Below are 23105 nucleotides of genomic sequence, written 5' to 3'. Positions count from 1 at the left end.
CTGACAGTTTTAAAATGTAAGATATCATTAAAATTAACACAACATGAATTTTTTTCTACATTATAATGTAGCCAATAACTTCAACATTTCGCTGTCTCTTTGTATACCTGAATTATTAAACAGCGATCCATCCAAGCGATTTGGAGACATGAGGAAATTATCTTTTGAGTAAACATTGGCTCGTTGACGCTTGAGTTCCTCTTCTCGCTGTTTTACCATTTTAATATCCTCATCCACCAGAGATATCGTGCTCCTGGAACGCAGTTTAAAAAACGGGTTGTCGAGGAACATCTTCTCCTGGGTTTCCTCCGAAACAGAATTCAAGTTAAACTCAGACGCACTGCGAATGATTAGGTTCGGCGTTTCCAGAATAATGACATTGGGGCCATCCTCAGACCTCCAGTCAGCAGATTTGGAGGACACCATCTTTCCATGCCGCGGGCTCGGAGGGAAAACTTCCGGTTCGAAGATGATGATGTTGTTGGCCTCCTGCTTCTGTGAGCCTTTGGTCGGTGAGGAGGTTATGATGAAAGAAGGTGTGTTGTTGGTGGGAGATTTGGGTATTCTTCCATCCTCCTGATGTTCAAACATGATTCTTTTCTCATCGACTTCCTGACATAGGTTTCCAGGGTTTAAACTGACGGATCTCGCCCTCATCTGTGCACAGTCACTGGAGAAGGATTTGGACATTCCTCTCTCACGCCTCAAGGTTTCTTCTCGTTCGATAGTCATGCGGATCTCCTTCTCGATGGGAGTCTCGGGGTCTTCAAACGGTGATCTGTAACTGGAGTCGTCGAGCCCTGAGTCCTCCGAGCAGGGACTGAACTGCATGTGAGCGTAGTCTTCCACAAGCGTTAGACTTTCGAGGTCTCTTTTTGGCCGGTCGATGTTGCGAACCGGCGTGTACATGAAATTGTGGCTTCCCTGGCAGGATCCGGATCTCGGCGTTGGTGTGCTCAGAGGGTGCGTCAGGTTTTTCGTTTGCTCTTCTATCTCCAACCACTGCTGACGGGCGACTTTAAAATCCACATGTTCGGTGCTGACGTTCTCGCTTATCATTTCCTGAATCACACAATAGTCTTTCGGCATCTTCTTGCTGGAATCAGATTTAACAGAATCAAAGGAATTGCTTTTGTGTGTCACTGGGCCTCGTCCGAGCTCCTCGTCGTCTTCGGAAATCTTGGAGAGTTCGTGAAACAGCGTGGAAGCGTTGTAAGATATCTCTTGCGGTTGCTGAATCGGCTCGGTCTCTGGTTGTTCTAGCACTTCCACTCCCACAGGGATCTCCGGCTCTTCACTTTCCTTTGAATGTTCATCATCATTCGAATTTTGAGGTTTTTGAATAAAGAGTTCCTGCGCACTTAACTCGAGACTGTCAATGTAGGAATCGTCATCTTCTCTATTGATGGACGATGAGAAGACGTTCCTCCATTTCTCATCCGTTTCGCTGTCCGATGACGCAGCGGCTATTTCAACCTGAAGACACTCGTCCAGTTCGTCCGGGTCGTGACAGGATTCAGTGGAGACGTCGGAGAGAACTTCCTCTCGGATGTAGTGCTCCAGGATGGTTTCGTCTTGATCGTCACATCCGTAGTCTTCCAAGTTGGGTTCGTATGTGTTGGTACCCAACGGGTCCAACATGTCGTCAACGTCTTCCGGTTGGGGCACAATGTTGTCTAACGGTTCTTGCCAGACTGAATCTTGTCTCTTATTCAAAACATCATTCTCATACACACTCCCAGCACTCGAAGGAGTGTCAGACATCGAAGAGGTGATCGACTCGTTACGGTAAAGTTCCTCCCGGGTGTCATCCAAAACAAGCGCCTCTTTAGGGCTGTGAACGTCTCCAGGCTCCTCAGTCTCGATGTCGGCGGGAGGCAGACTTGCTAAGATGTCCGCCACTACTTTCGCACTAATCGACTCTAAAACATCGCAGTCTTGTTCGTCTTTGCTTTCGACGTCCTTGCTCTCAGGTAACTTAGGCTCCAGGACCTCCATTTCACAGTCAATTATGTTGGCCGTGTCGGAGTGTTCACTTGTCTCCATGGTAACCGCCTCAGAGGACTTCGGTTCTGTATGTTCTGAATTCGGAAGATGAGGACAACCAGTACGACTCTCTTCCAGTCGATCCACCTCTACAAACTCAGTCGTGGCTCCCTGCAAAGGCAAAAAATGAAGAAAATGTTTTCAAAATGTTTCAGAAATCTCATTTCCCTAATCACCAAAACAGCAGCATACCAAAGCTTATTAGCACCCACTCAGCTTTAGCCCAGAGCTTATGTAAGATTTCTGAGAAAGTTTGTGTTCTGAAGTGTTGACAGACATCAGTGATGTTACAATTGCAAAGCACCTCAAAAAAACACGTTAATCACAAGCGTTAGTTTTTTTATGGCACTAAAGTTCTTATCTTTGGACTCGCAACTTCACACATCTGTTCAACACACATTTTCCAGTGTGAAAAGAAAGTTTCATTTGTAAGCGGGGAGATGAAATTCACCTTTGTTTCTTTATAGAAATAAATATGCAGCACCTTCATTTGCTGTATGCCGTAGGAACAGATTGTGTTAAAGACACAGGGGATTGTTTACTATTGCAGTGAATCCTTTCACAAAAGTAGGTTATAGAAGCAGACAGTGGGCAGAATTAAATAGATTCATTATGTAAGACTGCAGAACTGGCTCTCTTTGTTATGCACGGCAAACATTTGTTTCTGAAGCAAAAAGCAGAGGGAATGGATGATTTTACAAAATATCTTCTTTTCTGTTCTGCAGAAGAAAGAAAGTCATACATGTTTAAAATGATAAGATGGGGAGTAAATGAGGACAACATATAAAATTAAATGTGCTACACCATGCCATAGAAGAACCATTTTTGGCTGTATGGTTTCATAAAGAACCGTTAACATCTGACACACATCATGACACAACATTCTGTTTCACAAAAGGTTCTTTGTGGAGGAAAAGGGTTCTTTAGATTATGGAAATGTGAGACAGAAATGTTTCTTTTAAGAAGCTTTGACTTTATGGTTCTTTGCAGAACAGCACTGCGGTGAACAACCTTGTGTAGCACCTTTATTTCTGAGAGTTTATTTGAATTTCTTTTTTTCTTTGTGAAATGAGAAAAAAAACTAACCCTCTCTCTTTCTCTCTTTCACAGTTTTGTTGAAACTAGTAACTTTGTATTAGCACTTATTATTATTGCTCCTGTATGACATATCGCATATTGCTCGCTGAACTCTCTGCAAGTCTCTTTGGATAAAAGCATCTGCTAAATGACTAAATGTAAATGTAAATGAAACACAAAAATTTAATAAAAGTGGACGGAACATTAGTGACTGATGGCCAATCAATACCCATTTACTTTCATTACATGAAAAGAAAACATTGTTATTCAAACATGATTTCTTGAAAGTCATTAGTTTGGAATGCCGAGAGGAGGAAATGACAATAAATTTGTCACTTTGAAATCCACTTAACCTTCTTTACTGACTACAACAAGAATGAAGAATGGTAATTTAGTCAAACATTAGAGTTGCCGTGACTGACCACATTTTGTTTTTCATACTTCTGCAAATTCACAAAATGATTTTATATGAATAAAGTCATCACACATTGCATTCATTTTTCCTTGTTGATGTGACAGTACAGAACATGTTTGATCATGGCAGTGCTGTTTGTTTAGCGCTGAATTTCTCTGATCTCATTCACACCGACTGCCAAGTGGCAAAGTGATGTGTGATCCAATCCAAATTTTTCTTACAAGAATAGGGATTACAAACACAGATATTAGTCCTTAAAGGGACAGAACTCCCCAAATAAAAATTCTGTTATCATTTATTCACTCTCATGATGTTCAAAACTGTAGAACACAACACAAGATATTTTGAGGAATGTCTCTGTGGTTTTGTGTTCGTACAATGGATGTCAATGGAGGACAATGTTGTTCGGTTACCAAAGTTCTTCGAAATATCTTTTGTGTTCTGCAGAAGAAAGAAAGTCATGAGGGTGAGTAAATGAATGTGAAAAAATAGATTTTTGGTTGAACCATCCTTTTAAAGGAGTAGTTCGCCTTCAAAATGAAAATTCTGTCATCATTTACACACCCTCTTGTCATTTCAAATCTGTATGACTTTCTTTCTTTTGCAGGACACAAAAGACGATATTTTGAAAAATGTTGGTAACAGAAAAGCATAGTCCCCCATTCACTTCTATTGTAACCAATGCAAGTGAATGAGGGGCTGTTAACAACATTCTTCAAAATATCTTCTTTTGTATTCTTCGGAAGAACGAAAGTCATACAGGTTTGAAATGACAAGAGGGTGAGCAAATGATGACAGAATTTTCATTTCGAAGCTGAACTACTCCTTTAATACATCAAAACCCAATGCGACACTCAACATAACATGTCCATACCAGTAAAATGTGGAGATTGTACGGACAGAGGTGGTGGCATCCACAAAAGTAGTTTACATTGCTTAAACGTGAAACGCTTTTGCCGTCAACCAGTTTGAATATTTCTTGATGTCTGTTTAGTATAATTACAACCACGGCACAAAAGCCTCTACAATCATTGGAAACCCGGCCGGCATGCTAATGCAACCACTAAAAACAGTCCGAATGACATGAAAGTACCATCCACTTCAGCGCCTGCCCATTTCACCCCAATCAAGCATTAGAAAAACGCACAATACCTTGTGAAAATGACAAGCCGCAAGTGTGGACTGCCATGGCAACACAGCCCACCCTCCCACCGTCAGAACAGCTCAGCTGGTGAGAAAACTTAAACTTGCACGCATGCTCTCCAGCTCAGCATTTGTGTCAAGACAATCTGTACTCCATAAATTATTCAGCGACAATACCATTTGCATTGGAGGCAGACGGAGGTACCAGCGTGTCCCAGTACCTACCGTGAGCTTCAGGAAAATCAGCCAGAAGGAGATCATCACTGGGCTTGGGTATAAGCGCTCTGGAACAAAAGTGAACTTTTGTCTAACAAGAAAACTATTGGCAGAAATGCCACTGTGAGCTGGTCTGATGTTGGCATGCAGTCATGACCTCAGGGCAACTGTCAAATGCTCAACTCTGATTGGCCAGTGTGTTCAACATCAGCCCTCATGTTCGATTTTGGCCGACTGGTCAATTAGCATCACGTGTCAGAGCATCTGATAGTTTTCCTCAAATGACTCTTTCATCGCAGGAAGTGATGTCATGGGTCATGTGTCATTGTTGGGCCGCGCCATCTGTCCCACCCTATTTAATAACAACACAGACACAATCTTTACATCAGCAAGTACTGTTTTTTTTAAAACATTGAAGATAACTGCATCGTAGCTTCAAGGACGCTCTGTTCAGACAGAAAATAATAACCCGTGAATAGGTCTCACTGCAGTGGGTGGTGGGGCGGACAGAGCGTGGGTGGCCATTCATATCGAAAGCCACCGACGCTTGTGACTATTGAGACTTATCAGAACGAGAATGACATGAGAATGATGTTCCCAGGTAAGAAAAACATCACTGTGTGGTGTGACAGCTTGGATCTCTGAATGGATCAATAAAATAACGACTGGTCATTCTTTATATCACAGTAAGTTACTTATACATAAGAAAGTAATAGTTAGTAAAAATAAAACTTATGTGACTCTTTCTTCTGTGGAACACAAAAGAAGATATTTTGAGAAATGTCTCAGTGGTTTTGTGTCCATACAATGGAAGTCAATGGAGGCCAATCTTGTTTTGCTACCAACACTCTTCAAAATTATTTTGTTGTGTTCCGCAGAAGAAAGAAAGCCAGGTTTGGAACGACATGAGGGTGAGTAAAGGATGAAAGAATTTTTGGGTGAACTATACCTTTAATATTGTCATTATTATAGTCATTATAGTAAAATATATGTTTAACAGACACTGTCAAATAAATTGAAAACTCAATTTTAAAATGTCATTACAATTAAACATTCATAATTACTGTTTCCCACCTGCTGGGGCGCAATGGTCATGGGTTGAAATCACAGCGAACACACATATAAAGCACTGCAAGTTACTTCGGATAAAAGCATAATGTACATGTCATAAATGCACATATATCATTAGACTTTCTATTCATGACAACACAAAAGCCCGCACATTACTTTTCTCCTCTGCATTAGCGAATACGGCAGGACATTCTCATCTGAAATGCTCCTTTTACATTCACCCCAGGCACACACACAAACGCCTCCGCTCACCCACGCCAGCACTTCTCATTTACTCTAAACCACACACCCACACGTTCACCTCGGCACCGCAGGGATATTCATTGTCAACATCTCGAGTCTCTCGAATCTCGCGCTTTCTGATGTGTTTCTACAAGCAACCTTGGGATTAATTAAACTCTCACAGATCCTGGGCTGACTGCTTCTCGGGTTGATCCGCACCGACGGCACATCTTCACACCTCTGCGTCATGCAGCGTTAAAAAGAGGATGTTAAAACCCAAAAGAATGAATTATTAAGAGGTTTCCTAAAGAGCCGGGACACAAACATGTAGCGTTTCATACAGATATGATGCAACAAAATAACATTTGAACTAGAAATAAAGTAAGCAAAAATGATTCAATCTATTAGCAGGACATCTACACTCAAAGCAGATGTGTTCTCATTTAATAGCTACAGAAAAAACTGTCTGCAGATTGAAACCTTTCGACACGTTGCACCTTGCACGCACAAAACCAAAGACCGCATCAGCAGTTTAAAGTCTGTTTCTCATAGTCCAAAATATAAAATTCTTTTTGAGAACATGAATTAAATACTAAACGCATTTATTTGTAAAACTAAGTTGCACTCAGAGATTTACTAAAAACCTTGAGGTTGTTGTGATGGTCCTACCTTATGTTGTGACAGGAGATGAGCGAGGAGAGAAGGTGCGTGTTCAGTGATTCTGTCTGAGCTGATGCTCTGCTTCTCTGTAACCACAGAGACTGAGACTTACACTCAATGTGCCAGAAACAACCAATAGCTGAGCAGCCTCTGCCGTTCCGACACACGCACAAGAAATGTCTTAAAAGCCTTCTGTCAATCCTGCAGATTTTCAAGGCTTCAGGTAATAAACTTTTAATCCTTCATATAATATGAATTCTGTTCAGTGCCGTCTCTATAAATCTGGCCTGGGGCAACAGACGCAAAGTTTCAGGCATCAGAAATATCACTCAAACACTGCAGTTTGTCAGACAAATTTTGAGTTGTGTTCATGGCAAATACAGCCACGGATAAAAAAAAGAGACCATTTCAAATTTTCATTTATTTAGCATTTCTAGATGTATTGTGGCCATTCTGGTCCAGTGTCTGTTGAATTTCTACAAAATCAAACCTTAAGAGTGACATGAAGTCATCCAATAGCAATGCGAAAGACTGACAGCTTGACAAGACATATGAAAACAAAAATAAAATCAAGGTGATCACTTAAAAATTCTTAACTTTTCCTAAATGCATGTACAAATATTACGGGTGTATTACTTTAAAGTGAATATGAAAAAATGCAGAGCGTCTGTTCTGTTATTCTGTTTCTCTAGTTTTCATTTTCTGCAAATAGAAACAATATGCGTTTTAATGGGGGAGATATGTTGTTAGTACAGAATGAAACAACTTCACACACTTATGAAAAGCTAATTCAGAAAAATTGGAAAAAAAGGTCTCTTGTTTTTTCCCACATTCAATACACTGCAAAATATATTTTCATAATCAGCATTTATGTTTGTTTTAATAAAACATACGTCTTCAAAACAAGAAAAACGTATTTTTCATACTCAATATGATAATAGCATAAGCTATAAAATTGCTGCTTAAATCAAGAATAATAAATAAAAAGGGAAACTAAACATCTTCAAAACAACACAAACTTGTTTGTTTCTTACACCATTTGCAACCATTTCTTTCTTGTTTTAAGCATAAACTATGAAAGTTTTGATAAATGGTTGCTTAGAGCAAGAAAAGAAAAACAATTTGCCAAAGGGCTCAGAAAAATAAACAAGATATTGTTTTATAAATTTGATCATTTTAAAGATATTTGTACTAGAAAGCAAAAAAGCTGAAAAAAATGAATAAGAAGATTAAGAAAATGAGAAAATCGTGTTGTATTTTTTTCTATATTAAAAAAGAAAAATATACTAAATTACAAAGCTGTCTGAAATTCAAAAAATCATTATGTACAACACAAACAAATCCAGCATTGGCACTCGAATATGAATTATGTCAGAAGCAGTTTTTTTTCAGTCTCTCAGCCCTTTTAAAATCCTCTTCATCATAAAACACACGCTGCTGATACTGGAATCTTGATCTGTGGATGTTACACGTACTTTCCTATCCGTTTCATTGGCAATGCTGTGAAAAGGACAATAACACAGTTTCAGTTCCAACACACCTCCAATCCAGTCCAATCCAACCAATCATTTATCAGATTTACCTGCAGTTTGTTGGGGACGATGGGATTTCAGTTAACACATTTAGCATGCGCTCAAAATTAGTAGATGAACGAGTATGCAAAGTTTTGTGGATTTTAGTATAAATTTTGCACCTTACGTAACGCAAGCCAGGGGTTATTACATAACATTCTCTTTAGCAGATGTTACAAAAGCCCTCTTGAGCAGCCGCAGCATCTTAAAGGCAAGGACAAAGTGCTCAATTACGGCTGATGGATTGGAGTGACGCATTTCTCTGCTGAACAACAACTAAAAGACGCTTCTGAATAACACGTTCGCTGTCAGGCGCAGATGTTTTTATAAAGAAACACAATAAAGAGCTTTGTGCACAACATTCTGAATATGGTTCCCTAGTGTCTAAAGACATTGTTTTGAGTTTTGAAACAATCAATTTTTTCTTTAATCCATTTTCGTCTTTAAGTTTCTTTAAGAATCTTGTTGGGCATAATGTTTTGTATGGCTATAACAATCATGCCAAGGACTGAAAGAAAACAAAACTAAGGTACGGATACAAAGTCGACCTTTATTATTTTTTTTTATACTAAAAACACAAGTAGTTAAAATACAAGCAATGTAAATGTCATGCATGGCATGCAGCTGGGTTATTATTTAGTAAGATTTGTTTACATGCTGTCACCCAAAACAAAATACTGTATATGTTTTCATAATTAACTCTTCCTCATGGTATCTCAAACCGGTTTGACTTTCATTCATCTGCAGAACACAAAAGAATATATTTTAAAGAAAGGTGGTGTCGGCCCCCATTGACTTCCATTGTACATACACAAAACCACTGAGACGTTTCTCAAAATATTTCCTTTTGTGTTTCGCGGTAAAAAGAGTCTAAGCAGGTTTTAAACAACATGAGGGTGAATAAATGATGACAATTGCAATTTTTGGGTGAAATATCCCTTTAACATGTAGCGGTTTGTAAAATATGAAGGTTTGGACCACTAGGTGGGAGTAAAGCAGCAGAACATACTGTATCTTCAGGAGAAATGTCATTATAGTTAGTATGAATTTAGAAACCACAATGCCTTCTCGCTCTCCGAATGATACCTGCTGCAACTGGGCTCCCCAATTCCTTCCCAAAAGCCCGTCCTCCGGAACGAAAGGTTCTGATGACAGCAGGTCTGATCTCGGAGCGGTACACAGTACTGTTGGGCTTAAAGATCTTGCTGCGATATCCCACTGGGTGATAGGACAAAGGGGCGTCTTCTGAATCTCCATCAGCACCATCGTCGTAATCCTCATCATCATCACCAATCACAACCAGTTCGGCCTGGATTCCCTCATCTTCCTCATCAGATTCGGCATTCTGATAACCCATGAAGATCATAGTAACAGGCTCCCCACACTCCACCTCAGGAGGGAGAAAACTCACAAAGTTGAGACTCAATTCATCCCTTGGATTTAAAGGAGAACACCGTCCAAATCCCAGGCCGGAGTCTGCCGTCGGTGTTATCGGAGGCTCCTGATCCTCACACTCCTGGATAGAAGATGAGGTTACGCTGGTGCTTCTATATTCACCACCAAAATCCTCAATGAAGGGTTCATTGGTGACATCATAAGCTGTTCTGTTCATTTTGAATGTTAAAGCGGGAGTCGGTGATTGGTTGCCATCCAGACTCTGAGCTTCTTGATTGGTGGAAGTCAAATCATGAAAAGGACTCTGGGTCTTGCTGGCCGTGTGAAGGCCACGAAGGCTTACGTAACCTCTCTCTGTTATCTGTGGCGTTGTGGGTCGACTAAATGGACTGGAAAACACCGGTTCGTGGTATTCCAAATCTGCTGGGGCTTTCTTCTCCGAAGCTTTCATCAGAAGTTCCTCCACCTCAAGAGGACTCATCTCGTCCATGTCGTTCTGTGACTCGCGTCCGTCAGACGGCAGGGCATAGACAGACTTACGCCCGTCATCGTAGACTTTGATACCTTGCTGGAGATCCTGAGGTGAGATTGTGGCTGTGGAAAGGATGTGACTTTCACCGGTGCGGAGATCTTTCTCAACGCTGATCTTCATGGTGTAAGTGGCTGAAAGGGAAACAGGAGCATTAAACACAAGCTACTTCACGTCAAATTTATCAAATGTTATATTTATGTTACAATAGCAATAAATGAGGACATGAAGCAGATTAAACAGATGTTGGGTTATTTCAACCCAGCGTTGGTTCAAAAATGGATAAACCCAACCGTTGGGTTGTTTTAAGCCATTGTTGGGTCAATTATAAACATGTTCAGGTTAATTTAACCCCAACAGTTCGCTTTGTCCATTTTTGACCCAACGCTGGGTTAAAATAATCCAAGTGTATTATTATTAATATATACAGTATATATATATATATATATAGTATTAGTTTAATAAAACTAAAAACAACTAAAAAAAATTGAAGACTTTAAAACGTAAAGCTCGTTTTCTCTTCACTGGAAAGTTTGCGATGCTTTGATAATAATGCTTATAATCTCATGTCATGCTCATAATTGCAGCCTTATTTTGCATTTGAATTCTTTATTAAACGAAAAAACCTGCTCTTATGTGCCTTGAATTGCTATAATTATAGGAGTGGACAGTCTGATGATACTGTCTCTGTTTGCAAAACATTCCTGACAGCATTTCAACATATTCATGCTACTCAGTATTTCAAGCGCTAATTATATCTCAGCAAACTTTTGGTGGCATAAACATGAGCATTTTTTGTGTGTGTGTGTGTGTGTGTGTGTCATACCCTGTTTTTCCTGTTCTTCATCATCTTTGTGTTTTCCTGGCATCAAGATTCTCCTTTTAGTTGTGGGGGTGTAGGATTTTGGGACGTCAGGTATGGCGGTATAGATGTATTGGATTGGCTCTGTTAAAACAGAGATCTTAATCTACTGATGAGGGTGACATAAACAATGCTGTACAGATTTCAATATATCAAAAATATACAACCAAGATAAACAATCAAGAAATGTTTCTTTACCTGGATGGATATTTGCGTGTACTTCCTATGTGGAAATACAGTATTTCACGCAGTACCAACACCGGATTTGTTGAAGAAACAAGATATTAAACAAAGCCATGTTTCATACAAAAATCTCCAGGAAACAAATCACAAAACAGACGCACTCCTCACAGCACCAACAACAATCAATTTCATCCTGATGTGAATTTAATACCGAGGGAGATCTTCACAGCACAATAAATTGCCGTGATTACCGTTGTTCACGACGCAAAAGCTCCCTGCGTTGTAATAAGCGATAAGAAGTCTCCAAGCTTGTTAAAGTGAAAACACAAGCAATACCTTTATGATGTCCTCTGCAGTTTTTTCCACCTCCTTTAATTGCTTTAGAAGAATCTCCTCCTTGGCTGAAATCTCCAGTTCCTGCGTCTCCAACGCCACAATCTCCATTTTTATTCTAAATGGCCACAGACAAATATTAGTACGTTCACACGCTAGAACACACCAAATATTAATTTAAATACTTAACAATTGGATTAAAACTGGTTTTAAACATCCAAACTGTAATACTTCATTGGCGCACATATGAATAAAATGTATCATTAAAACGTTTTTTTTTCTTTGTCTGGAGCACAATAGTAGACCATGTATTTTTGATAGTTTTAAACTAGGCTCGGCTTCATTTTTTTTTAAACGTGAAAGCACCACAAAACTACAATAAATGTGCACAACTCACATATTATATTACATGACATCACATTACATTCAGTGTTGAAAATGGCCAAGATTTTTTGGGGAGACTCAAGTTGGGCACGTGTTGACGTTTTTAAACGGTCCTTTGAACTACACTGTAATAAAAATAGCTGAAGTTATGCAGCTAGTTGCCAGTAACATACTGTAGATTTATATTTATTAACAACAGTTTGTTGAAAGATAAATGAACATTAAACATGAACAAGTCTTTATCTTTAGAGAAAAAAACTATAAAATAACAGCCTCATGCAAAGCATTCTGGAAACCAGAAATCCTCATCAACCTTTTTCTGTTTTTTTTCTTCTAATTTTAGTTCCCAAAATACTTTGCATGACGCAGTATTTTATAGTTTTTTTCTGTAAAGATAAAGACTTGTTAATGTTTATTGTTCATTTATCTTTGAACAAACTGTTGCCAGTAAATTACATAAATGTAAATCTACAGTAAGTTACTGGCAAACTGCTGCCAGTATTACTGTAATTTCTACAGAAATTATTTACAGTGTATATTTATGCATATAAATGTTTTACAATATTTATATCTGACATTTGCATCTTTGGAATCCCTTTGGCATGTACAGAAAGCTGATGATAAGGAAAACATCGTATCGTAGAGAGAAACGGCACAATCACTCTCATGTCTGTCTGGCTGGAGGTCAAGATTCTAAAGTTCCATGTCAAGATGATTTACAGGAGATGCCGAATCACATCAGTTCTGTAATGTAGGGGGATTTTCTGTGATGGCTTTTCACATCTTAATCCACCCAGTTTCAACTATTTACCAAGTAAGAGCACTTTGGCTCCTCTGAAGCCTTTCCATCACACTTAATAATGCTGGAAAAGATAGCGCCAATTCCAACTAAAACTTCAAATTGTGAGACCAGACAGCTTTAACTGTCATTCTACCTGAACAGTATTTTCCTCAGGTATTCTGTACGACCTCCTGCGTAAACAGCCGGCTAGCCAGACTGAGTTTGTCGTAAAGGGACGATTATGTAATGCTGTGAGTGAGTTGTGTCTGTCTGCAAAGCTCATCGTAGACACTAAACAAGAATAATCCAATCACCAGCCTCTCATCACACGAACAGGAAGTGACACGTACTGTTCGATATTGCTCTGCAGAAGTTTAGTCTGCTGTTGGTTGTCCTCAGTTTGGGCTTTGGCAGATTCTTGTTCCTCTTCGCTCAGCGTGTTAACTCCATCCATCAGCCATTGTTCTCGCAGGGTTTTCTTCTATTTGTGCAAAGAATTAAAAAAAAACAAGAAAAATTGATTATTACTGTATAACACTTCACATTTTTCACATTATCTGATTGCTTAAACACTCATTTCATGTTATAATGTCATGATAACATCACACCTTTACTTTGCTTTTCACCTCAATGATTTTTATTTAATTTTATTTTTAAACTAACAGTAACATAAGACAATTCTGTAAAATAGCATCATCATCACTACTATTATAAATTAGCTATTAGAAACCACACATAGCGCCTACATATTAGTGTAGCCTTAAATATGAAAAACTTTAAACAGATACAGTATATGAATTAAAAATGCATCCTAGAAAGAAAACAAAAATGTTCCTTTATATAAATCCGTTGTATTCCACACTAAATCACAGCTTTGACAAAAAAATAGGCAACCCTGATATATGCTCCAACCTAACTTCCTGTTTAACAGGAAACAAACCGGTTCATGGAGAAAACCGTACCTTCAGATACTGAAGTTTTGATTTCTCTTCTTCGGCGTGTCTTCTTTTCTTTTCTATCTCCTCTCGAAGTCGTCTTTTGTCCTGATGGTAGAAAGAAAGTAAAATCAAATAAAACACACTTGAGTTTCACCTCGACTGCTTCTTTTTCTATTCGTGGCATTTAGTGTCTTGCTATTACGCAAGCATGCGAGCAACAGGGAGCTCTTTTAAGAGAGAGGCTTTGCGACATTATTTTTAACTCTCTAATAAACGATGACTTCATGTAAGAAATGAACAGCTCAAAGTCTCTGGACAGAAATAAAACCTTGACGTTTTTTTTTCCATATGCTCTTTAACGGAGTCCATAGTACATTGACAAAAATAAGCACACCGTTCAGCAGACATGAATGGGATTCATCTCTCCGATTAATGCGGCTAGTAATGACTTATGTCTTCGAGGTCGAAAAAGTGTTAAAACTTCTCGTTCATTTGAGACTGGTGATAAAATAAACGTCTGCCGATTTTCTAAAAGCAATTACATCTCTACCCTGTCACAGCTATACAAGAGCAAAATACATCAGTTTTACTGTATCTCAGTTTCAAACCTTCAGAAAGATACTAAGCGTTTCAATACTATACCAAAAATGCTAATATCAAACCTCAATTCTCTGTTACATAAAACCAAACAACAGCAAAGATCCAGTCTGATACTCACTGTAATAGCTTGTAGTCTCTCTCTCAACAGAGCTTCTTCTTCCATTATGATCCTGACAAAAAAGGAAAGAGAGAGACAGCGAGAGAGATAAACAGCCTATTCTCACAAACAGACCACCATCAATGTCTGTCTCTAAGATTGAAGACAGGTTGGAAACAATCTTTGATTGGCACATGCGAGTTGGCACATGGTAAATATTCAGTAGGGCGTGATTTGTGAGTGGGGCGAAGGTGAAGAAACGTGTTGCAAGGGAATATGTGCGGGGTCTACAAAAGACTGCATTTGCGCAAGTGAACCGGTGTCCATGTGCAAACCATAACTACCATAGCTGGTGTGTCACAGTTCATGTGACAGAGCGTCTCTCGTCGTTAAATAATAGATAAATAATAGAGTGACACCATTGCGCTGTTAAACAGACAGAACAAGCTCGGGACATTTGGCTGTTACAGAACAGGTGACTTATAGATGACTGAAACCTTTGAAGGAAGACTGTCAAAATTATTTTTGAAATGCAAAAATAAATTTGCTCATGCAAAATCCACTGAATGTTTTTGTAGCTCATTTAGTAGAGCATTGCGTTCGGATAAATATAAAAATGTAAAAAATGATAACATGAATGCACTGCAAATTGCTTTCGATAAAACTGTCAGAGAAAAACTTAAAGGTAAAAATTTATATTATAAATGTATACAAATTTAGCGCCATCTAGAAGTGAGGTTGCGAATTGCAACCAACGGGCTCATTCCACCCCTCCCTTTTAAAGCACTATGAAGAATGACAAAGAACTAAGATGTCGATGTCGTCACATTTACGCTTCTTTGCCGAAGGAGATAACGTATTCACAAAACGCGTTCTGTTTGTCCGTTTAGGGCTACTGTAGAAACAACATGGCGAATTCCATGTAAGGGGACCCGCGGTGTATGTAGATAGAAATAGCTCATTCTAAGGTTATAAAAATAACAAAAAAGGTCTTTATACACCTCTGAAGACATGGGTTATGTATATTATATAAAATTTCTGTCAATAGATCCTCCAAAAAATGACACATTGGACCTTTAAATGTCCTGTTCCATGCTACTATTATGTTCTGATTGGCTGCTTACTAATCCAAGACATTGTTGTCTTGTGAACGTGTTTTAGCATAAAAACCTTTTTGAAAATAACATTGAAAGAATCCGTGCCGCATAGAAATCAACTGAATTGATTTATAAACAGACAAACATTTCCACTGAGTGTTCTGTACATGCATGCTGTAAATCTCTCCCCTAGGGTATTGACTTCATATACCCCAAAACCCATTCAATGTCATTTTTTGGATGTTTGGGCTTTCAGAGGCAATGTTGTTGGATTAAGAATAGCCCACTGAAGACTGACCTCATCTCATGTCTGTACAGAAATAAACATATGAGCAGTGAGCAGTCACAGGTGGACCGCAGGGTCACAAAGCATTTAGATAATGACATGAGGTTATGAAACACACATGTATGAATGAGCTCACTGGTGATGTGTGCGGAGGTCAAGAACACAATATGACAAATGAACTGCCAATGATCTGCTCCAAAAATGCAGGTGTGATGTGAAACAATGTGTCCTTTTAAAACCGGAAGCTGTGGAAAAAAAATAAAAAATAAGGGCTTGAGGTAAAGCCTTTGGTTTGCATCTCAGTCTTAAAGGGATAGTTCACCCAAAAATGACAATTCTGTCATCATTTACTCACACTTATGTATAAATGACTTTGTTCCGATGAACACAGAGAAAGATATTTGGAAGAATGTCATTTTCAGTTCCTGGACATCGTTGACTACCATAGTAGGAAGAATTAAATGGTAGTCAAAGAGAACTCTTTGTTTTCCTAAATTCTTCAAAATATTTCATTGTGTGTTCAACAGAACAAAAAAATTCAATATTTTCTTTCCTATTTTTGTAGTGGATGATGTCCCAGAACTGAAAATTGCTAACATTCTTCCAAATATCTTTGGGTGAGTAAATGATGACAGATTTTTCATTTTTGGATGAACTGTACCTTTAACACCCATATTGTTGTATAAAAAATAATTAATTATTTAAATAAAAGTAAAAATAATCAAATAAATTAATTTAAAATAAAATTGAGTGTAATAGACTAAATTTATATTATTATTAATATTATTTTGTATTAATAAATAAATACACAATTTTTGTTTGTACTCCTTTTCAGCAAGGTTGAATGAAATTTACAACACTGCACAGTAAAACACGGAAAATTCCTTCAAAAAGTAAAGACTCCAAACAGACACTTCTACAATAACTGGGTCTGTACTAAGCGTTCTCACATTCTCTTTTGGTTTATAATATCAGGTTGTTCCTTTCTTCAAGACAAATGCTTCTTGAGGACACAAGGAATGCAGGGTCCATATGACAGCTGTGTACAGCACCGCACCTGTTTACCTCCGCTCACATTACACCCCTGTGCTCCAGTCGCTGACTCTTGGCCGTACGCAACACCCTCGATGCCATCTAACACACTACAGATCTACAACAAGAGATGCGTCAATGACCTTAACATGTACCATGTCTGCCTTCTTTTAGCTGCAGATGCTCAGAGGAAGAAAGAAATCACAGGTGAAGATGATATTTCTGCTAATGACTAGCACTTGTGCTGATAGCAACCCGTCGAAGCTTCAAATGTCTCACCAATTGGCAAGTTCCTCACTAACATAGGCACAGCTTAGGTAATTTTGGACACATTTGCAGTTGTAAACAAAAAATGTGTGGGTGTGAAGTGCTCACATCACCCTTTGTACTATGTATCCTGAGAAACATTACGATCAATTAGTGCAATCAGGACAAAAAAAATGCAATTATATTCACTAGGTTGGCCAAACATATTTGTCACCTCATACATTAAACTGAGAGAAAAAAGGACCATTAACCAATCATCTAGTACATGCATTGATAAATTGCTGGTTACTTTCAAAATATATATATATATTTTTATGCCATGCTGAATTAATTTCATTTGACCAAAAAGAATGACATATGACATTCCTTAAATTACATTAAATTCATAAACAAACCTATTGTAAATAGCCATGTCTACAAAACCTATGTCAAGTATTCAAGCAAAAGCCTTTAGCTTATACTAAAACATACGATTCCAGAAAATAAGCATAAACAGACGTGTTTGACCACGTCTCGCACATAAACGCCATGTCAAGTTAAAGGTCCAGTGTATGAGATGTAGCACCATCTAGCTCTAAGGTTGCGAATTGCAACCAACGACTCACTCCACCCCTTTCGAAGCACTATGGCGGCTATCACAAAACTAAGATGTTGTCACCTTTTCGCTTCTTTGCCGAAGGAGATAATGTATTTAAGAAACGCGTTCTGTAGCAGTTTGTCTGTTTAGGGCTACTGTAGAAACAACATGGCGAATTCCATGCAAGCGTATGTAGATAGAAATAGCTCATTCTAAGGTAATAAAAACATAACGCTTCATTATGCAAGATCTTTTTACACCTCTGAAGACATAGTATATTATATTGCATTACCGTCAATAGATCCTTCAAAAAAGCACACGCAGCTCCTATAAAAGAATTTCAAAAACTTTCACGAACAGCGCAGCTCAACAATGTCAGCTCCACATCAGTGGACCAATCAGAAGACCCTGAGGGCGGCGCAAGCGTTGCGAGCTTTTGTTTACAGTAGCAAGTTGGCATGGCAATTTCTGTTATCAAAAGCGTGTCTCGAGACCCTCAAATCTAAATTCTTTAAATTCTTTTTAAAGCCAGAGCAGTGCGTCTTGCTTTTAGACACAAACGCCCCTAATATTACCATTATGCTTGACAGAAAAACCCAGTTTACACTGAGATCAAGCGAAATGATGCATCAAAACTAGAATACGCCCATTAGAGTCAAAGAAACTGCTACAGGTTAGATATTTTCGGTTATTTAGGGCGGCTCAGATCTTCACAAGAAGACCAGAAGTGTTTCTTGCATTTTATCTGACCTCTTTATCTGTTCTGCTGTACAGAACCTCTCTAAAAATAATCACACCTGCCATTACAAGCACAAAGCACTAGGCTGGATACAAAGACTGGATGCTTTAAACAAAAACTATATGATATACAGTATGAATGTGGTAAGCATACAGTACCACGGCCATAACCATTTGATATCATCACTAAACCACAACAGCACCAAAGTGAAATACATTCTCACACATCTAACCAATTTATGCAGAAAATCTGAATATATTACGCCCCAGCTGAAAATGAGTTTGAGAGTGAAAAGGAAATTACACACACACACAAGCTTCTAAATGAAAGCCTGAGCCTAGTGATTCAACGAGATCCAGAAAACTGGGATTCTGATTCCTGAATCCAGCGTTATCATTCCTCTGTGACTCAGTCAGCTCAGATGACAGCGGCCTGGCAGGGTTCAATACCGGAATTAAGACGCCCGGTGTGGAAACAGACAGAAGGTCATGTTAGTTAGTCCTGCCCACACTCCTTCTCAATGCCAGGCAGAAAATAGTCACAGTCTCACAGCTGGACTCTCAGCACAGGTTTAACTTTCATAGAGGGAACAGTGTACATTAGTCCACAACCTCTTCTCATTTCCATGGCCTTTCCATTCATTTCTAAAAGTCATTAATTTGGTTTATTGAAGGGATAAAATTCATTTTTTTACCCTCCTGTCATTCAAAACCTGTATATGACACATTCTTATGCGGAACACAAAAGAAGATATTTTGAGAAATGTCTCCGTGGCTTTGTGTCCATACAATGGAAGTCAATGGGGTCCAATGTTGTTTGGTTACCAACGTTCTTCAACATATTTTGTTTTGTGTTCTGCAGAAGAAAGTAAGTCATACAGGTTTGGACTAACATGAGGGTGAGTAAATGAAAGATTATATTAGATGTATTATTATTATCAATGCCTTAAAATACTATTTAAATGTCGTGGCATATGAATATGGTAAACAATCAGTACTCTGGTAAACCATCAATAAACCATAACACCGGCACAATACTTATAACTTCCATTATGCAACAAAATAACAAAAAATGTCCTAATCCTGCTGTAATCACAGAAAATAGCCTCTCGGCTGCAGACAGTCGGATCACAGATCAAAGTCTTTACGGTGGATAATGGGTGCGTAACACAGATGAAATGAGCTCTCATAACCTCCCAGACTCTCTCACTGACAATCCACCAACACCTGTATAGCTGACTGAACAGAATCCCCCCTTAAAGGTCCAGTGTATGAAATTTTGCGACATCTAGAGGTGAGGTTGTGAATTGCAACCAACGGCTCACTCCCTTTCGAAGCACATACGGTGGCTGACACAGGACTAAGATGTCGTCACTATAGAAATAGCTCATTCTAAGGTAATAAAAACATAACTCTTAATAATGTAAGGTTAAACACACAGCACCTTTAGTCACCGTCAATATGTCTGTCAGCCAATCAGAATCAAGAATTGAACAATATCAAGTTTGAGATGCATTGTACTGCGTGAACTACCTTAATTTATTTAACAGATACTGTTTTATAAAACAATATATTCGGTACATGTGCACAGTGTGCTCCTACACAAAATTCATGTGCAGTCTGATTCAGATATGTGGGTGGAAAGATCTTTTCAAAAGTAATCTCCCTCCCTCCCCTCTCTCTCTCTCTCTTTCCTCTTGTGGTTTCCATGTACACCATTACCAGGTGTGTGCCTTTAGCACACTTCCTATCGCTATATCTCGGTGACATCGGCAGTGAATGAAAGGGGGTGTCCCCGGCGAGGGTGATGCTATCTGTGATGTCACAAGTCCCCTGACAGACAACAGCAAACTGTGGCGGTCAAAGTGTCAGACCCCATTAAATCTGTTGACGAAGGCTTTGCGGACCTCCAGCCGCCAAGACTGGACGGCCAGCAAAAAGCAGCTTGTTTAAACGAATTAAAAGCTTACTGACTCAATGACCCGTTGATCTTTTTTAGACCGAGTGACACGAAAACATACAATTACTTTCCTTCGGTTACACTTTAAAACAAATGCACACAGGCGTAGATGAAGTCCACAGAGTACAATTCATTAATAAAGTGAAGAGAAGCAAAAATCGTGTAGAAAAAAATAATAACCCATTATGTGAATTTCAAAACAAGTAATACAAAAAACACACATATTAATATAAAAACAAGTTTAAAATGGAAGAATGGAGAGATACTCACCAGTTATTTGATGCCGGTTAAAGGTTTTAGGTGAGAAAGCGCCAAATGGAGTTCTGTATGTTCATTCCATCATGTCTGCATGTGTGTATGTGCTCGAGTAAGTGTGTTTGTGTGTGTGTGTTTGCCCAAGTCCAGGTACCGTAGGTTGAGGGTTGATCCTGTTTTACCATTCACTGGCAGGCTGCCTCTCTCTCTCTCTTTCACTCGCTCCCCTTTCCTCTCTTACGCTCTCGCTGTATCTTTCCGTTTCTCCCTTTCTCTCCGTTCTCAGTCTGTCAGAGCTGGGCTGCTCCACCATGTGTTAGCCCACGTCCAACTGCCACACGATGTGCCTACACACACATATATCAGCTGTTGTTCCCCTCAAACCAACATGTGCGGTCATCTTTGCTGACACGCAATTTGCTAAATGAATCTCCAAGATTAGTTTAAGAGGAGAGAAGTACAGATGAAAGTGTTCATAAAAACACCAATGTTTTATCAAGGGCTTTATGAAGAATGTGTGTGCGCGTGTGTGTGTGTGTGTGTGCGTGCGTGCGTGTGTGTGTGTGTGTGTGCGTGCGTGCGTGTGTGTGTGTGTTATAGCGTACCACCCCCTGCTAAGACACTCATATTTCATCTCTCTGTATCTCTCTCACATGTATGTTACAATAGAGATAAGCAAACACAGAATTACCCCAAGGCTGCTGTTAAAATTGTGGACTTACAGCTTTAAAAATATGTAAATTTTAAAATATGAGACCAATGGAGAGTATAGGTTTATGGTAAACATCACTATTTTTGTTGCACATACCTAAGCTAAGGGACAGTTCACCAAAAAATAAAACATCTGTCATCAGTTCTTTTCCTTCACGCCATTCAAAATTTGTAAATGACTCTCTTGTGTGAAACACAAAAGAAGATATTTTGAGAAATGTCCATACAATGAAAGTCAATGGGGTCCAATGTTGTTCGGTTACCAACGTTCTAAAATATATTCGGTTGTGTTCTACAGAAGAAAGAAAGTCATACAAGTTTGGAATGACATGAGGGTGAGTGAATGATGAAAGAATTTCATCGACAAACATTTTTGTCAAAACCTAAATACATTCTCTTTTAGAGTTTATATTTTATCACCAATATATTGAACCATATGTTTATATTTTTTCCTAAAATCCTGTTGATAGAACCACCAAGCAACCACCCATAATAACCTAGTTCTGGCCACCATTGACTACCATAGTAGGAAAAATTGCTTTATAAATTTCTTTGTTCTGTTGAACACAAAAGAAGATATTTTGAAAAATGTAAAAAAGCAAACAGTTCTGGGGCACGACTACCATTGTAATTTTTCCTACTATGGTAGTCAGTGGTGGCCAAGAACTGGTTACAAGCATTCTCCCTACAAATTTGGAACAACTCGAGGGTGGGTAAATGATGACAGAATTTTTATTTTTGGGTGAACTGTCCCTTTGCCCTAGCAACGACCTATTAACACATTACAGCATCACAACAAAGTTTTGCACAAAGTCGCTTTGGATAAAAGCATCTACAAAATGAAAAAAATGTAAATTATAATGTAGTAGCCCAGTCTAATCACTGTGCCCATTCTCACTTTAATGAACAAACATGATGAGCTCAGAACACATTATTCCCATATTATTCTGCCCTCCGGCAAGAGCCTTTCCTCATTATAACCCCGATTAATCAAATCACTCACCTCACTCATATCTTCAATGCCACTAAATAAATCAAACTATATCTAATGCATCACTTGTCCTGCCATGCAGATTTGAAGAAACAGTCACAAATTTCATGATATTAAAGATCCGCACGAGGTTCCACTTCACACTGACGAATCAGCAGCCTCGAGCATGTACAAAAGTAGCCATGGCAACGGGCTGAATCCATGCAAAGTTATTTGGTTCTAGCAGGCTAAAGATAGAGCCACACAGAATGCGGGAAACTCTGTACTGCATGATACCATGGTATACTAATGGTATGATAGAAAACTATGGTACTGTAATATGCTGATTAGCAAAATTAGTTTTTTTCATAATAATTGCAGAAAATAGCCACACACATGCACACACGCATGCACACACACATAGGGGACAGCATGCAGGGTGAACACACAAATGTGGGACATTACTGCAGGCTACGCCTTGTGCAACAGCATCGCCGCCTGCCACGTTCCCGCTGGTCTTTAATGAACGGAAACCCAGAACACTGTCCAGCTTCTGAGCAGCCTGGCAATGATGAACACTCAGCCAAGCTGCCTACACACAGTCTGTCATACAGGAAAAAAGAAGATGGACGTAGAGGAGAGGAAGAGAGCAAAATGAGAGAAAATGTACCTTGAACACCTGTGTGAGA

The 23105-nt window shown here is 38.9% G+C and overlaps 1 protein-coding gene across 4 annotated transcripts in view; it reads right to left on the bottom strand.

The window, feature by feature from the left end:
- Nucleotides 1-23105, bottom strand: part of palmdb (palmdelphin b) — a 24712-nt gene extending 1607 nt beyond the window's left edge. Inside the window, exons 1-7 of one of the 4 annotated variants that reach the window (XM_057322371.1) lie at nt 23087-23105; nt 20751-21082; nt 14545-14596; nt 13851-13931; nt 13239-13369; nt 11727-11841; nt 108-2157 (exon numbers count right to left, since the gene is read on the bottom strand). In XM_057322371.1, the coding sequence (XP_057178354.1) occupies nt 108-2157; nt 11727-11841; nt 13239-13369; nt 13851-13931; nt 14545-14589 (2422 nt within the window). In that variant the 5' untranslated portion in view covers nt 14590-14596; nt 20751-21082; nt 23087-23105. Of the gene's footprint in view, nt 1-107; nt 2158-6372; nt 6785-6859; nt 8046-11726; nt 11842-13238; nt 13370-13850; nt 13932-14544; nt 14597-20750; nt 21083-22449; nt 22583-23086 lie in introns of those variants that run through there. The other 3 variants (XM_057322370.1, XM_057322373.1, XM_057322372.1) reach the window with 3 other exon arrangements.

Source organism: Triplophysa rosa, linkage group LG23 (genome assembly GCF_024868665.1).
Source record: "Triplophysa rosa linkage group LG23, Trosa_1v2, whole genome shotgun sequence".
Classification (NCBI taxonomy): domain Eukaryota; kingdom Metazoa; phylum Chordata; class Actinopteri; order Cypriniformes; family Nemacheilidae; genus Triplophysa; species Triplophysa rosa.
Note: the sequence above shows the minus strand (reverse complement) of the source record. Positions and strands in the feature narration are given on the sequence as shown.